Genomic DNA, 17,894 nt, shown 5'->3' with positions numbered 1-17,894 from the left:
CACGGTTTTAATTTGACCCCCTCAAAAATCCCGTATGGTGAGCAAAGAAAGGATTTGTTCATTTTACAGATGGAAATTCCAAAAGGATGATATTACTTGCCTAATATCTATTAGCTGGTAATCTGTAGTGGAGTAAGTACCTGGCCTTCCTGGCCGAGAATTCTTATTGCTCCTTTATGCTGACTCATTTCAAAATATATGCCATTATTCAAGCCAGAAAACAGAATTTAATCAACTTAACAAGACCTACAAAAGTTATTGCTTTATTCTTGAATTCATTCAATAAATCTAAGTGGTCTCTATGTTTCATGGGAGGAATAGGAGAATGTAGTTTATTTGAGATAGAAATATAAAATTATGATAATAAGAGTAGGGATAGATATACTCATGAAGCTCTTACTATCACACAGGAACTGTTCTTAGTGTTTTACAGAAATTGACTCATTTAATCTTTTAAAAATCCCTATGATGTTTCCATTTTATAGATGAGGAATTGAAGGCACTTGGAACTAAGACCCTGAAAACTTGTTCAGGGTCAGCAACCAATTAGGTAGCAGAGTCAGGAGTCGAATCCCAGGCTCTTGCATCCAGGCTTGTGCTAGTGTGCATAGCACACAGGCTAGGAATGCGTGAGGTCCAGAAGGTATGGTCAGTTGCAATCAGAGGAATTAGAGTGGAGGAGAAGCTGCACAGACAAAGGGGAAACCTGAGCTTAACTTTTAATGCAGTTATGCAACAGGGAGGGTTGTAGACAGGGAAGGAGGCTGTTCTGGAAATAAAAGCAACATGAGCCAATGGAGGGTTTTTTGCCATAGAAATGGAGAAGCACAGGCTGCCTGTAACATGACTAAAGCACAAGAGTGTTTGTTTGGAGAGGAAGAGAATGTTATTTCTTTTTTGTGGTCCCAAACCACTATTGCCTAAGATAGCAGGTTATTTTTCTCTACCCTAAGGCACCAGCGCTCAAAGTGTGCATAGCTTTCAGGGGGTCCACAAAGTCTAACTATTTTTATATTAACACTAAGGTGTTATTTGCCTTTTTTTCATTCTCATTCTCTCATGAGTGTGTGATGGAGTTTTCCAGAGAACACATGTTGTACAATATAGAAACAGACTGAATTCAAGAGCAATTCAAGAATTCAGCAGTTTTCTGTTAAGTCAAACAATGAAGATGCTTGTAAAAATTGCTCTTCTCACCTTATTTTTGCTTTGGAAAATACTGTTATCTTCATAAAATATGTTATTTATAGTAACATGAAATTGACTTATTTAAAATACATATTTTAATAAATGTTCTCAGTTGTAGTTTTTAATGTAGTAGATATTTATATTGATTTAACCCATATAAACCCAATCTCTTAGAAGTGTCTGATTTTTTTTAAGTGTATCAAGAATATCTGAGAGCAAAAAGTTTAATAATGACTGCCCTAGGGCATCAGGGACATGGTGAGTGCAATCCAACATCTGGGGAAATCGGAGCCTGCTGAGGACAAGGCAGTGGGGAGACAGGAAGGGAATAGGAAAGAGGGAGCAGAGTGGATGGAAATATCTACTGGACAGACAGAGGCTGGTGCAACAGTAGAGTCACATTGCTGGGGAGAAGAGTGCATGTTGTTTGACATTGTTTTCCAATAATAATAATTATCAAGGAAAAATTATAGATAGAAGACAGCAGTTAATGGAGTGAAAGATATCAGATCAAGAAGCAACCCAGAGCTTATGAAGAGATGAACAAACAAGTTCCATGGTTGGAAGAGCAGAACTTGAACTGAGAAAGGATGCTGTGGCTGGAGTATCTAATTCGAGTTATATCAAAATAGTCATATTGCTATCAGATTTTATTGTCTATACTAGAGGCCCAGTGCACAAAAATTTGTGCACTCGGGGGGAAGAAGGGGTCCCTCAGCCTGGCCTGTGCCCTCTCGCAGTCTGGGACCCCTCGGGAGATAACACCCTGCTGGCTTAGGCCTGCTCCCGGGTGGCAGAGGGCAGGCCCAATCCCTAGGTGCAGCCCGTGGTTGGGCTCAGAGCAGGGCCGATTGGGGAGTTGGGGCGCCGTCCCCTGTCATGCACAGAGCAGGGTGGATCGGGAGGTTGCGATGCCACCCTCAGTCATGCTCAGGGTAGGGCCGATTGGGGGGTTGGGGCACCGCCCCCTGTCACGCACAGAGCAGGGTCGATCAGGGGGTTGGGGAGCTCCACTGTCACGCACAGAGCAGGGCCCATCAGGGGGTTGGGGCACCGCCACTGTCACACTCAGGGCAGGGCCGATGGGGAGGTTATGGCTCTACCCTGTCACACACAGAGGAGGGCCCATGCGAGGGGGAGGGGGAGGGTTGGGGTGCCGCACCCTGTCACACACAGAGCCGCAGGGCGATCAGGGGGTTGGGGAGCTCCCCCCTATCAGGCACAGAACAGGGCTGATCAGGAGGTTGGGGCGCCTTCCCCTGTCACACACAGAGCAGGGCAGATAGGGAGGTTGTGGCCCCGCCCCCTGTCACACACAGAGCCGCAGGGCGATCAGGGGGTTTGGGTGCTGCCCCCTGTCATGCTGATCCCTGTGCCGGGAGGCATATTACCCTTTTACTATATAGGATAGAGGCCTGGTGCATGGGTGGGGCTGGCTGGTTTGCCCTGAAGGGTGTCCTGGACCAGGGTGGGGGTCCCCACTGGGGTGCCTGGCCAGCCTGAGTGAGGGGATGATGGCAGTTTGCAGCTGGTCACACACCCTTCAGGGTGGGGGTCCCCTCTGGGGTGCCTGGCCAGTCTGGGTGAGGGGCTGAGGGCTGAAGCTCCCAACTGCTCCTTTTTTTCTTTTTTTTTTTTTTTTACTCTGGGCCAGCTTTAGCTCTGGCTCCAGCTCTGAGGCCTCTGCTGCTGCTGAAAGCAGGTATCTGGTTTGTTTGTGTTCTATAATCGAAACAATGTATAACTCCAGCTCTGAGATCCCGGCTCGCTGAAAGCAGGTGTCTGGGGTTTTGTTTAACTTCTATATTTGAAACAATGTTTCTTAAACTGCAGTCTCAGAGGCCGGCAAGGCAGGCGGGGAACGTTGGAGCCCTCCGTCACTGAAGCAAGCAAGCCTCATGTTAGTTTCAAGCTGCCTGGCTGCCGGCCACCATCTTGGCTGGCAGTTAATTTGCATATCTTGCTGATTAGCCAATGGGAAGGGTAGCGGTCGTACGCCAATTACCATGTTTCTCTTTTATTGATAGGATTAGTAACAAAAATCTAATTTTCAAAATAAACATACAAATCACAGAGTGCATATGCATAGATGAGCTCAAGTACTTTTAACAGTGCTATTTTATCTCTAATAATCCCACTTTTTTTATCTTCTTCTGGATGTGAATGGAATATAATGATCCCTTCTCCCCTCTACTCAGAAAGCTAAGCTTATAAACAGGTATATAGAATCAAAGGTACATTTACAAGGAGAACCTTTAATATTTGGTGACCAGATTCGATATTAGGAGCAAAAGAGGAAGGCATGTGGTTCGACCAGGGGTCGGCAAACTTTTTGACTCGAGGGCCACAATGGGTTCTTAAACTGGACCGGAGGGCCGGAACAAAAGCATGGATGGAGTGTTTGTGTGAACTAATATAAATTCAAAGTAAACATCATTACATAAAAGGGTACGGTCTTTTTTTTCAATAGTTTTATTCATTTCAAACCCAGCTAGTTTGCCCACGGCTGGGTTAGACTGTTAGGGTTTCTAGCTTTGCTCATAGAAGATGTTGCTGTCATTACCAGGAGAGTCAATAATGCAGTTCCTTGACTGGAATCGAACCCAGGACCCTTCAGTCCGAAGGCCAAGGCTCTATCCACTAAGCCAAATCAGCTAGGGTTGTTTTTGTCTTTTTTTATAATAGCCATTCTGAATATGTGAGGAGATATCTCATGTGGTTTTGATTTGCATTTCCCTAATGATTAATTTTGAGCATCTTTTCATGTGTCTGTTGGCCATCTGTATGTCTTCTCTGGAAAAATATCTATTCAAATCCTTGGATTGTGTTTTTATGTTGAGTTGTATACGTTCTTTATATATTTTGGATAATAATTTCGTACTGGATATGTCATTTGGAAATATCTTCTATTCAATCAGTTGCCTTTTTTTGTTTTATTTGATTATTTTCTTCACTGTATGAAAATGTTTTAGAGTGATGGAGTCCCATTTGTTTATTTTTGCTTTTGCTGTTTTTGCTAGAGGAGAAATATAAAAAAATATTTCAAAGACTGATGTCAAAAAGTCTACTGCCTGTATTTTCTTCTGGAGTTTCATGATTTCAAGTCTTATATTTAAGACTTTAATCCATTTTGAACTTTATTTTTGTATATGGTGTAAGAAAGTGGTCCAGTTTCATTTTTTTTTTTTGCATGAATCTGTCCAGTTTTCCCAACATCATTTATAAAAGAGACAGTCTTTTTCCCATTGTGTACTCTTGATTCCTTTGTAGAAGATTCATTGACCATATAAGCATGGGTTTATTTCTGGGCTCTTTATTCTGTTCCATTGATCTATGTCTGTTTTTGTACCAGTACCATACTGGTTTGATAACTATAACCTTGTACTATGGTTTGAAATTAGGGAGTGTGATACCTCCAACTTTGTTCTTCTTTGTAAAGATTGCTTTGGCTATTCAGGGTCTTCTGTGGTTCCACATAAGTGTGAGGATTATTTGTTCTAGTTCTGTGAAAAAGTGAGGTCCTAACTGGATGCTGTTTGTTTGTTGAAAACTGTAAAGAAGACAGCCATAGTCTCTGCACTGAAAATTGGGTAGAACTGTTCTTTGTGTAATAAGCTTCCACAACCACATGCTCCTCCAGACCTTACAGATGCCATCAGCAGGACTGAAAAGAAAGTGAGGATCTTGGCAGGAGCGAGGGAAGTGGGAGCTGAAGGCACCCTTGGCCAAGGAGTAACATAAAAATGGGGAAATGTTACTTGTGTTATGGGAATGGGTGGTGCTGAGTATTTCCAAACTGATTTTTTTCTGCCAAGAGAAAAAAGTCTAGACTAAAACCAAACAACAACAACAAATGTTTTAATTCTAGGAATTGCTTCCAAAAACATGAATTTTATATTTTTTAAGAATATCCCAGAGAAAACTATAATTACCTCATTCTCTAACTGTTGCAAAAAAAGAAAAAAAAAGCCAATTTGTATGAATATTAGGCCAAATTTTATTTTTCCAGGAAGACTCCTTTCCACAAAACAAGGAATGCCAAGGGGTGCAATAGCAACTTTTGAGAAGGACAACCTAAGAACAGGCCAACTTGGCATCTGCACCAAACTGCCTCACATACGTTTCTAACTAAACAGGTCAAACTGGACTCTTTTCACCCAAACCTTCTCCTCAACCTGTATCTCCTCCTAAATCCTGATTCTAGGGTTCCCCGATTGTGAGCCCCTGATATCTGTCTTTCTAACCAATTCATCCCATGCATACAATGCCGAGCCACTGCTTAAATCTGTACCCTGATAGGTGCTGGGAATATAAAGGCGAATAACACAGACCCTGTCCTGGTCCTCATGCAGTTTACATTCTAACGGAGAGAACAATCATAAAATGAATAATTTGTACAAGTGATTTTTAAGTATGATTGTGGTGAATGCTAGAAAGATAACGTGCATATTTGTGCCATAAGAGAATATAACTGAGAACTAACTTGTACTTGGGAGGAGGGGGGTTAGAGCTGAGGAGGGAGAAAGTCTCAGAAGTGACATATGCACGGATTAAAGAATGGGAGGGTGTTAGTTATCAGAAAAGCGGGTGGGGAGGAGAGGGATGGTACAGGGGAAGCACAATGCAGTAAGAAGAAATGTCTGCAGGAGTAATACTTGGGCAAGGGTTCTGTGGAGACATTGACCTAAGAGGCACCTAGTGGGGAGGGGCAATGAATTTCGGACAAATTGGCAAAAAATGAACCTGGAAAGATGCTGTGAGGCCAATTCCTAGAACAAGGGTGGGGAACGTTTGGCCCTGAGGCCACATTACCTACGCCTGGGAAATCATTTGGTCTGGCCCTGCCAAGGCATTAGGGGTGAGTTAATTAAATGTTTGACCAAATACAGAAGGCTAGTTTTTAAGTTGATAATTTTGTATGGTCTGAGAATGATTTTATAATTATCCAAATGGCCCTTGGTGGAACAAAGGTTCCCCACCCCTGCCCTAGAGCAATGGAAAGATTTAAAACTTGGATTTGATAGAATCAGATTTCTATTTTTAAAAGATCCCTCTGAATTCAGTGTGAACAGGAAGTGGGGGAGTGAGGACAGGCCTAGTAGAAGATATAGGGTCTGACTTTCAGGTTCGGACATGCTGAGTTTGAGGTGTGAGAAACACTAGTGAAGAAGCCAAACAGGTGTATAGACATTCAGGTTGAAGCTCAGAAGAGAGATTCTAAGTTGTTGATAAATATGGGAAAGTTCATAGCACACAGGTGTTGGGTGGCATCATGGGACAGAGAGAGAATTCCCAAGAAGAGAGCAGCTTGAGGAGAAAGATGGCCCAGGACTGAGTCTTGAAAACTCCTCTGTTTAAATAACAGGCAGGGGAAGATGATCTGGCAAAGGGAACCAAAGAGGTCCGATAAAACAAGGAGAAGGTAGTGAGAGAAGGGCGGAGAATGTTCCGAAAGGAAGGAAGACATTTGTCATTTGCAACTGCAGGTTGGGTAAGACAGGTCCAGACGAAGAGCCTTTGCATTTATTAGTTAGTACCGGTGACCAGTTGCGCAGCTGCAGCTGGAATAGTGAGGGCGGAAACCTGAGGAGAGTGAGGAAGTAGAGTGAGATTGTGTAGGAAACTTTGGAGAAGTCTGTGTGTGAAGATGAGAGAAGCAGAACAGAAAGAAGAAGGTAATGTACAATCGGGGAGGGGGGGCGGGGTGTCTTTTTTTTGTTCCTTTTTTCTCTTTATATCAGAGTTTAGAATATATTTATATTTTAATAGGAACAATTCATACAGAGGTATAGAGGCAGACAATATAGGTGGGGAGTGGCCCTGGGGAGACTGAACAATTGACATATGGAGTTCCTAACCACATCTGATGTGGACCTGCACTTGAAAGAAAAGGGCGGGTGATTTCTTCCACTGAACTCAGAGGGAAGAGCCAAAGGCTATGCATAGGGTATTAGGTATGTCAATCCTACTGACATGGGGATGTGGTGGAACAGCAGCAGTCAATAGGAACTACAGGAACAAGCCCCAGCCGGTTTGGCTCAGTGGATAGAGTGTTGGCCTGTGGACTGAAGGGTCCCAGGTTCCATTTCCAGTCAGGACACATGCCTGGGATTTCTGGCTCAATGCCCAGTAGGGGGCGTGTAGGAGGCAGCTGATGAATGCTTCTCTCTCATCATTGATATTCCTCTTTTTCTCTCTCCCTCTCCCTTCCTCCCTGAAGTCAATAAAAATATATATATTTTTAAGAAGCTACAGGAACTGTTGAGAAGACCATATGCCATTGGATTAGACCAGATGCTTAAAACCGGCAGAGATTAGCTCGATCCAACAAGGTAACTAATTTCACCTAACAGTAACTCTGGCCTCATTATACATTCATTGTAATATATTAGCATGCTAAAGGACACACTACACACTGGCATGATTGGAAAACTAAAGCCCATATAAGGACACAAAATGGTTTATGGAGCTCCTCTGAGAAATCACCCCTTCCCCAGGAAGATCCTGAATATTCCTCTCCCTCCTTGAATACCCTATACCCCCTCCCACTAAATAACCTCAGTAAAGGAAGCAAATTCCACTGAAGAGAGGCTGCTCTGACTGGGGAGGAGCCACTCTCTGTCTCATTGCTTCACTAATAAACTCACTCTCACTTTAAGGGACCCAAAAAGGTAGAATTGCTGCTGAAAGGTTTACTATAGGGAAAAAAGTGTTTCCCAGAAAGGCAGAAACATCTGAGTAATATGCAGAGAAGGAAGTGTTTTCAAGGACTAATTAACCTGAGACCATAATCAACCACAAGTGCCACCAGGGATCTGTATGGTGACAGCAAGACTGGATGGAAGAGAAGTCCAGTCCTTTTTTAAAAAATAGAAACTTCAATGGAGGTTTCACTTCTCCTCTCAGCTTCCTTTTAGCAAAAATTCTCCGTGAGCAACATTTTATCTCCGAGTCTGCTCCCATAACAGCCATTCCAGCCCCAGCAGATTAGCTTCCCACCCCACCCCCACCTCCACGCACACCTGCAAACACATTCCGAGACCACGTGTGGGACCCCGTGCTCATCTGGCTCCCTTAGTCAGAATCCATGTCTCATTTCTAATTGTATTCACAAGACAATTTACAAATTAATTTACAATAATATTGAATCCCTGACTGTGTGCTCATATATGGGAACATCTGTATATATATTTACTTATGATTTTTATACAAATATTATATTTCTAAAAATAAATTAATAATCTTGAATCTTTATCTGTGTGTACATGTATGTCAATATATGTATATATGTATTTACTTATGCTTTTTATACAAATATTATCTTTCTAAAAATAAATTATATTCATTTAAAATATTCAATTAACAGAAAGTTCAAAGAAATAAATAAAAAATTAGCTGATATACCACTAAGAAGGAATTTCATCATACCATTTGATAAAATTGTAGGAATTTGGTTTTTTAATTTTTATGGAGGTATAATTAACATATAACATTAGATTAGTTTCAGTTGTACAAAATTATTCACTATTTGTATATATTGTGAACTGATCACCACAATAAGTCTAGTTAACATCCATCTCAAGGTAGTTAAAAATTTTTTTCTTGTGATAAGGACTTTTAAGATCTACTCTCTGAGCAACTTTCAAATATGCAACAGAATACAATTAAATATAGTAGCATTTTTTTGTAGATTTCAGATAGGAAGATAAAACAATAAATGAATGATTGAATGGATGTTTGGATAAATGAATGATAGATGGATGGATGGATAGATAGATGAAGAGATAGTAAATGAATAAACAGCCAAAAACTGGATTATTACTTTACTGGAATTTAAGGAAAGAAAAAGAAGATAAAGTACAACTAAAGGATTGTATTTTCAATATTTGTTCACAAAAATATTGTAATTTTAAGATCTCTATAATTAGTATTATGAAAAACATTAAAATGTAGAGATCATTATTTTGGATGTTATCTTTTAACTTTCTGCTATGAAACACTAAGAATTTAGGACATTTCCTTTCATCTTCCCTATTCACATCTACCTATTTTTTAATTGTATTATCATTAACAAGATTTGTAACATCTTCTTCTTGTTCAATAATGATTACACAGTTGTTTAATCTTAGTCTACATTAAGATTAATTCAATGATCTTTTTATATCTGACATTAAATTTTCCCTACTAATGAAATGATCATCTTGTTTGTGCATAAGCATGCCTATGCCTCTTTTAATAGCAATATCTGATAAATATTTCCAAATTTGGGCAGCATTTGTGATGACCTTCCTCAAAGAGTTTCCGTTTATGAAACTTACCTTATCTCAAAAAGCTGCAGACAAAATGCTCTATCTTAATGTTTTCATATTTGGGAAAAATTGGGGAGGAAGTACAAAGTTAAATTGCAATAACGTTTGAAAAATCTATAACTCACATCACGTGCAGAACACAAGCTTTCACTATTCTTCAGACCCAGGAGTTTCTTCATGTTTTCCTTTACGTTTTCTTTTCTCTGGTATCTGAAAGCTTTCTCCTGGTCACACAAAGCCATACTAAATCGGAGGTCCGGGGATGAACTGTATATAAAACAGAGAGACATGAGCGTAGGCCCCCAGCCTTCTTATATATCATTTGGTCTTCCCAGTAGCTACACTGATATAGGCTCACTGCTTCCCTCGAGCCATTTCTTATAGGGAGACCTGAAGCAGAGTATAAAATGATGACTATCTCCAAGCATGTTTCAAGGCAGGTTTTCAGAAAACAATAAGTATGTTTTAGGAAAAAATAAACAAGCCACCAAACAGCTCCTGACCAATTGCATGTTATGATAGTAATAGCACTTTAGGGATGCGCTTCGGAAAAGAAACCTATTTAAGTAATGCTGTTATGAACACAGGAGTGGGTATATTCTTGCTGAGTGGAGTGGGGCAAAAGGGGTGGGGAGATGAGGACATCTGCAATACTGTACATCTGCAATACTGTCCAAAAAAGAAAAAAAAAAAAGGAAAGAATCAAAAAGAACCTGTCTAGATCAATTTGACACAGTAATTAAATTATATACCTTTCTAAAAATATATTGTCTTTAACATTCATAAAAGTAAGCTCTTCCCTTAAGAGATTTAAATTTAAGGCTCATTTCTGTTAATGTAGTATATTTCTTCCTTGTAAACATAGAATGAGAGAAAAAAAAATGTAAGGCCTCCGGACAACGTATTCTATAGTGATATTTGATCATTGCAAATATTTTTACTACAACTTCCCAAAGAATAAATATAGGTAACTCATAAAAGAGTAAGTATGAGTAGTAATGATGAGTAGAAGAATAAATATTTAATTTCATTAGCAAAATTATAAAGTAGAGTTATTATTAAATTGATAATTCAAAAATATTTAAAATATCTACTTTCTACTACTGGAAAAGGTAAAATAACACTGTTATTCTCATGCATATATTTTGAAAATATAAATTTGTAAAAACACTTTTGAAAAGCAATTAGGCAATGAGCACCAAAAATAATTAAAATGTGTATTTCCTTTGACCTAGTAATTCTATTTCTGGATATCTACCTTAAGGGAAGAAACTGAAAAGATCATTTAACTGTATTATCATATAATAAGGTTATTAAATTATACTATATCTTAGCATTGAATTACACATTTATTACATTTTATTATTATGAAGATTATGTAATAAGGTGGGGAAAATAAGATAGTAAATTAGCATTTTTAAAGTCAAGTCTTGGGGTAAACTCTTTTCTATTATTATTATTTATTATAATATGTTAAATTCTAATCACTTAAATAAAAATCTTACCTGCACAGTTGTCTCTGAATCCTCCTCAATTTTTTTCCTTTTCACTCCTCAGAAGTAACTACTATCTTAAATTTGCTCTTTATTTCAATAAATTTCTTTACATTTTTACAATATATATTTATGTCCCTAAGAGTCATTTTTCAGGTTTAATTTTTTTATATAAATGCTGCCAACTGTATGTATACTGCAAATTATTTTTTTCATTGAACATTTTGTTTTTGAGATTCATCTCTGTTTATGTAGCTAGTACTAATTCAAATATTTTTACTATTGTGGACTATTTTCAACATATGAATGTAGCATGATTTGCTTATCCATGAACATTGACGTTGCTTCCAATTTATTTTTAACTATTACAACAGTACCACTATGAACATGTGGTGTATACGTGGAAAAGTTTCCTATAATATATTATCTTTAGGAAAAAAACACCATCTTATTAAATCATAATAGATATAAAGTACTCTTTTCTTCTTTTACAAATGAGTAAAAAAAAAAAGTGATTAGAAATGTTTCAACCATTAACATAATTAGCAGGTAATAGATTTAAATCCAGGACTTCTCATTCTGGGACTCATGCTTTTTGTATTGTACAATGATAATCATTATCTTACACTAACAATAAGAAGCATGATTTTTTAAAGAAATCTATGAACAGAGCAATGAACATAGATGTTTAGAAGATATCAGTATGAAATATCTGGAAGAAAAATTTTAAATGCTGAATAATTTTATAAATATGTTATTTTAGTAACTTTAGTAACTTTATTTCTCTTAGGTATTACCTTTAATTAGTTTGCTTTCTTTTTAAAAATTCTATCTTATATTTAATGGAAGATATTCTATGGGAAATTGAATTTTTCTTTAAAGAAAACATTTCCATTTAAAATCAAGATATAAGTTAACATATAAAAACAGGGTTTGATTAAAGTTCATTGTAAATATATAATAAATTGCTTCTGGACACATATGTACACTACTTGTGATTCTTTTCTGCATCTTTTATAACTGGGTTTTATAATGGTCTTAAATATACCAGTGAAGACCATTTCCCAGGAAAATAAATAGCATTACTTGCATAGTCAAATAAAAATATTCCTAATCTCATGCCAAAATAAATCACTTTTAAGTAAGAGTTAATGTAATGCAAAATGATGCAACACAGTAACGTGAAATGTCCTTTGACACTTCCTCGCATAAACTGAGGGACTGTGGTAATTTATGCCAATCATTTACAAAGTCAACTTGTTCCAGAGATTAAAATAAGAGAAAGAGATGGCTAAACTGAATGCCAGGGCATCATTATCATACATTTGGAAAATCACAAGAGAATGTGACACTCATCTATGTGACATTTGTATAATAAAATGTGTACTAGTAACTTTGGTAAAACGCACTTCAACAGGAAAGTACAAAGAGAGGTTGAGGGAGGTGAGGTCTGAATCCTGCATTGGATCAGAAATCAGCTCATTCCCAAGACAGGCCTGACTCCCCTCAGAGTCACCCTTTGAAAATAAATAAATGACTTTCCAACTTTCATTTCTTAGAACCCACTTTGAAAGAGCAACATCCTTTCATGGAACTTGACCATTTTTAGTCCTGCCGATTACTATGACAAATTGGTCTCAATTTTCAGATTTTCCTCTTTCTAGTTTTCCTGTTCACTTTTGTGTTTTTGAATTTCTATCTAAATCAACAATGGAAAATAGGCTTAAATAACTGTATTCATTGCTATTGGAATAGAAAAATAAGGGAGGACCCTTTCTAAAAAGCCCTTATTTTTGACATCTATTATTTAACCAGCAAACAATGGGAAAATTAATCAAAGAATATTAGATTTATTTTTTAATGTTGTAACTATTAAAAAGGAGCTAAAGAAAAACAAAGTACATTTAGTGCATTTTGATAGCCAAAAAGCTGTTATAATTATTTCATATATTAAAAGTATACTTTTTATTTTATTATGTTTTTAATCATTATTATTGAAAGTATTACATATATCTTCCTGTTCCCCCATTGGCCCCTTCTAGCCCACTCCCACGCCCAGCCCCAGGCCTAAAAAGTATACTTTTTAACAAAATAAATCAATGGAGCTCTCACAATATCTTCCACCCAACAAAATTAATGTGCTTACCAAACTTCAAGGGACATTTCCAAAATCAATTCAGTGACCTGTAAGAGATTTATTAGGTTAGGTCATAAATAGATGTGTGTTACATATAATGCAAACAAAGTCAAAATAATTGTTGAGTGGCAGATTATTTTTAACCTAAACAAAAACCCTAAGAATAAAAGTGACATAGTTCCATGAAGACCTTAAATTACAGGTATATTTCAATAATTTTTTTTACTATTTTTTACAATATAAATCTACTTAAAGTCATTTTTAGCAAACATAAGAATTACCTCTGTATGGCATTTTTCTTCACTCACTAAAATGAAATATAGTTCTACAATCATTATTTCACAGAACATAAAACTTGTCTGAGCTCTAAAACCTATAAAGATGTTGAGTCTATTATTCAGGAGCTGTGCCCAGGCCTCCAAACCAGAGGCTGAAGTGGTTGGAAGATTAAAGGAAGCCTAGGTGGGTATTTGCAACGTGTGCGGGCTGTAGTGAACAAGACAGAACACCTACCCAAGGACCTAGGGACCAACCAACTGTGGTCAGGTCAAGAAACATCTCCAAGTGCAATGTGGGGCTCAGGTTTTTATTTTGTCAACACTATGTAAGCCAGCCAAACTTACGGGAGAACCCCATCCCGCCAATGGAAAAGACAGTACCTAATATCCACAAAGCAGAAGGGATATTAAAAGATGTCTTTCCAATACTATGAACCTATTGTATAGAAAGACCTTATCAACACTCTCCTTGCCATTAGTTACAAATAATCTATATAAATAAAAGCCTAATTGACTATTATGACTGGTAGACTGTTGCTATGATGTACACTGACCACCAGGGGTAGACGCTCAACACAGGAGCTGCCCCCTGGTGGTCAGTGCGCTCCCAAGGCCAACCTCCCATGGTACCTCCCCCATGGGAGCCAGCCCCAATTGGCCCCAATTGGCCCTGATCAGGACTGGGCCAGAAGGCCCCAATCGGCCCGATCACTGGCCAGACCAAGGGACCCCGCCCGTGCACGAATTCATGCACTGGACCTCTAGTGTAACCATAAGAACCAAATGAGAATGTGTTTGGAAGGTTGTTACACAATTGTGAGATGGTGCTATTATTTTTTTTAATATTGGTTACTATAAGAATATAGTTAGAGTTAACCTATTCAATATCTTCAAATAGAACAAAACTAGAATATGCCTCCTCAAACATGAAGAGGATATTTTTAGAACTAACATAAAGTGCAATAGATATTTGGTTTTGTTTTCTTTATGGTTTCAGGGGATTGGAAAAAAACAAACCAGAAGGAGCCTTTCAAAAGGTTATAAGTTCATGCATAATTCTTAGTACTGAATTTTATGAGTAAGAAAAAGGTATTGAAATCATCTGTACAAAAATTTGCCTTTCCCACTAAATTGTAAGTTCTGTCTTATATAGGTCTCTATTTCTAGTTCATTGCACGGTATTTGGCATATAACACATAATCAATAAATACTTGTTGAATTACTGTGCATGTGTATGTGAGAGGAAGAACATCAGGCAACCTTTTCTTAGCAAGAACATCTCATTATTTCTCGAGATAAAATCATGGACTGGCCCAACCCAGATAGTTTTTGTTATGTATGGAACGAACGCTATGAACCTTCATTCATCAAAGCAGCATTTAAATATTACTTTGAAGTTAATAAATCATCAAGAATCCTAATAAAATGGTTTTTATTTTTTAACATACTCAGATGAATCATAGTTCAGTTATAAATAAAAAATGTGAATGACTTCTAAACAATTAATGCAATCACTGTCTGTTCTACTAATGAAAGCACTGCTTAGATCACATCCCAACACATTATGTCTGTTCCCCATTTCAAAATTTCAAATGGAGTCTTTGCCAAAGAGGAAATGAAAAAATATTATAGCCCTAGCCGGTTTGGCTCAGTGGGTAGAGCATCAGCCTGTGGACTGAAGGGTCCCAGGTTCAATTCAGGGCAAGGGCACATGCCCAGGTTGCGAGCTTGATCCCCAGTAGGGAGCGTGCAGGAGGCAGCCAATCAATGATTCTCTCCCATCATTGATGTTTCTGTCTCTCCCTCTCCCTTCCTCTCTGAAATCAATACAAATATTTAAAAAAGAAAAAGAAAAGAATTACAAAGGATGAGATTACTTTAGATGTTTAGTAAGAAAAACAAGACATGGGTAAAAGCATAGTCTGTTGCAATAAATAAATAGGTAAATAAATAGATAAGTAAATAAATACAGGAAAGCTGCTATTAAAATGAGATTAGATTTACTGTTTTTATCTTGAGAGGTCAAAAGCACCATGGGAGAATAGACATTTTTAAAAAACCCACAATATTACAACTCAATATGGAGTTTTCTAATAAATGGAAGATCCAAAGCTGGAATAGGCTTCCTATTCTAAGATGTCACCTCCTAACAGAAAGTGTTCAGAGAAAAGCTGGCTCCCCAACTGGCAAGCCCCCCCCCCCCGCACTTTATTTATTAAAGTACTCAATGCCTGAATATATCTGATGCCTATTTGTCCTCACAACTTAATAAGTACAAAGAAAAATCAACTATGCTCTGTGTCTGATCATTATGTCCCTTCCACGTCCATCCACGTTTCTTGGCTACGTCATTCACAGTCTTATACAGACCGATAAGACTCTTTAAATGGAGGCGGGATGAGAGAAGAGAAGACACAGGATCTTCCTGCCATTTGGAGGAAAACAGGATGTGCTGCCATGGTTCTGGTCCTTACTTCCGCCCGCTGCCCAAGTGGATCACCCACAATCAGGAGGAAGTAGTAAACTCTCCCACTTGGTGCACTCTGTTCAGACATGCTGGGAGGCTGATATTCACCATCTCTCCACACCTTTTACTTGCAACATGTGATTCAGATAAAATAGCCATAAAAATATGCACTTCCTTTGCGGCATTACACAATTATTGTAAACTTCTTCCCACACACTGCATGAAGCATCTCTCCATGTCAGTCAACCAGGCTGCTCATCTTAATCAAGGCACTCAGAAGGAAAGGTGACCAAATTTCCCCAGTTCTCCTCCACCCCATCATATTTAGTTCAGAACAAATGAGAAGAATTCCACCTCTTCTAGGAACTATAAATGCAAGAGCGGGCTGTACTCATTATACATTCTTGTGGGGAAACAACATTCTCTTCTTTGAATTCCAGCATGAGAACAATTGTAGATGCTTGCAAAGGGAGGTGTTTCATTGTGGGGGTGAGGAACTGGAGCAGAGAAACTACTAAAAAAATAAAAACACAAAAAGCCATTTCAGACATAATTAATTTTGAAATTATTTAACCCACTAATTCTTTTGCAAATTTTTCCAGGGTCATTTTGAAACAATGAAGCTAAGGTAATAAGCATAGAGCCTGGCATTAAGAAGGTCCTTTAAAATTATTATTGCAAAAAGATGCAAACAGTTAAATAATTTTAAACCAGATGTGGCTCTAACAAGGAGGTGCACACAGAAATGACAACCCTGCCAATACCAGCTAGGCCACAGCTAAATAAATTTTACATGTTTAAAATTGAGTAAGATACTTCAAAAATCATTTTTAAAATACATATGATTTTCTATAACACTAACGTTTATTCTTTTATTGAGATATAATTGACATAAAATAATATATGAGGTTCAGCTGTATAACATAATGATTTGATATTTGTATATATTGCAAAATGATTACCATAGTAAGTCCAGTTAACGTGTGATTTCCTCATAAAATAAAATTAGTATTTACTACCAGAAATAATCTAATCTATCACCCAAGAATTCAGGATAATTGTGCCTCCCCCCCGCCACCTCCAGCCCCAAATATCCCAGATCATCTTCAAAGACGTCAAAGATTAAAAATACACTCTTCCCTTCTAGCCACGTTCCACTCTATCACACTGAGTTTTCTCCTTACATTGGGTGATAGCTTTCTTTCCTTAATTTAAGGTCCTTTTTCCTTCCCAGTGGACATTGGAGATTCTGAAAGAGCTCGTAATCATTAGCTACCATATGAAATTACAATTTCCTAAAGCACTAATATGTAACCAAAATACACTTTCTTCAAATGGGAATCTCTCAGACGCTCTAGTTTTTCACTCTTTTAAATTTCATTCACTTTCGTCACACCCGTCTGAGCACTTCCCAGGTTTTCTGTATTTCCCATAAGTGTAATCATTTATCCATTTATCCAAAAATGATTCAAGTGGCTGATGTGCGTCAGCCTGGGTATGCAATGGTGTTCTACTCCCTGAAGAAATTTAGGTACAATCATGGACCCCAAGGACACAAGAACATTCTAAAATGCCCTAAAATTTAAAACTTATAAATTGCACAAGTGTCAAAAAAAAAAAAATCACTTAAGCTCCTATTGCTAGTATCCCAAAATAAAAATGCATCCTCTCTTAAAGCCAGGAATTATTGGGCCTACATTTGAACTCTGCTCTATATCAATCTGATGGCATCACATCTTAGCCAAAGATTTCTCAAATTTCTCACAAAATGATAACATTCTCCTGTTTCCCCTCCAAACCCTGCTTTGCCTCATTCTCTTGGGTGAATTGTAGTCTTTGTCTTCACACATCAACACATAGTTTTCCACTACAGTCATCTTGGTATTATCTTTATATTCTGAACTCACCATCAAAATTACCATTTTTTTAAAGCTTTGCCCACTATCTCTTCTATAGAACTATCTTATTCACTTTCAAGTTGCAATCATTAGTAATAATAATAAAAAAAATCAGCCAAAATTA

At 37.7% G+C, this 17,894-nt stretch overlaps 1 protein-coding gene across 2 annotated transcripts in view; it reads right to left on the bottom strand.

Moving 5' to 3' along the window:
• PLA2G4A (phospholipase A2 group IVA) overlaps nt 1–17,894 on the bottom strand; it is a 130,602-nt gene that overhangs the window by 46,366 nt on the left and 66,342 nt on the right. For both annotated transcript variants that reach the window (XM_081112671.1, XM_081112670.1), the window contains 2 exons: nt 13,137–13,174; nt 9,623–9,764 (listed from right to left, as the gene is read on the bottom strand). In XM_081112671.1, coding sequence (XP_080968797.1) covers nt 9,623–9,764; nt 13,137–13,174 — 180 coding nt within the window. The remainder of the gene's footprint in view (nt 1–9,622; nt 9,765–13,136; nt 13,175–17,894) is intronic.

Source organism: Myotis nattereri (assembly GCF_964212035.1).
Source record: "Myotis nattereri genome assembly, chromosome: 18".
NCBI classification, from domain to species: domain Eukaryota; kingdom Metazoa; phylum Chordata; class Mammalia; order Chiroptera; family Vespertilionidae; genus Myotis; species Myotis nattereri.
This window is presented reverse-complemented; position numbering and strand designations above follow the sequence as displayed.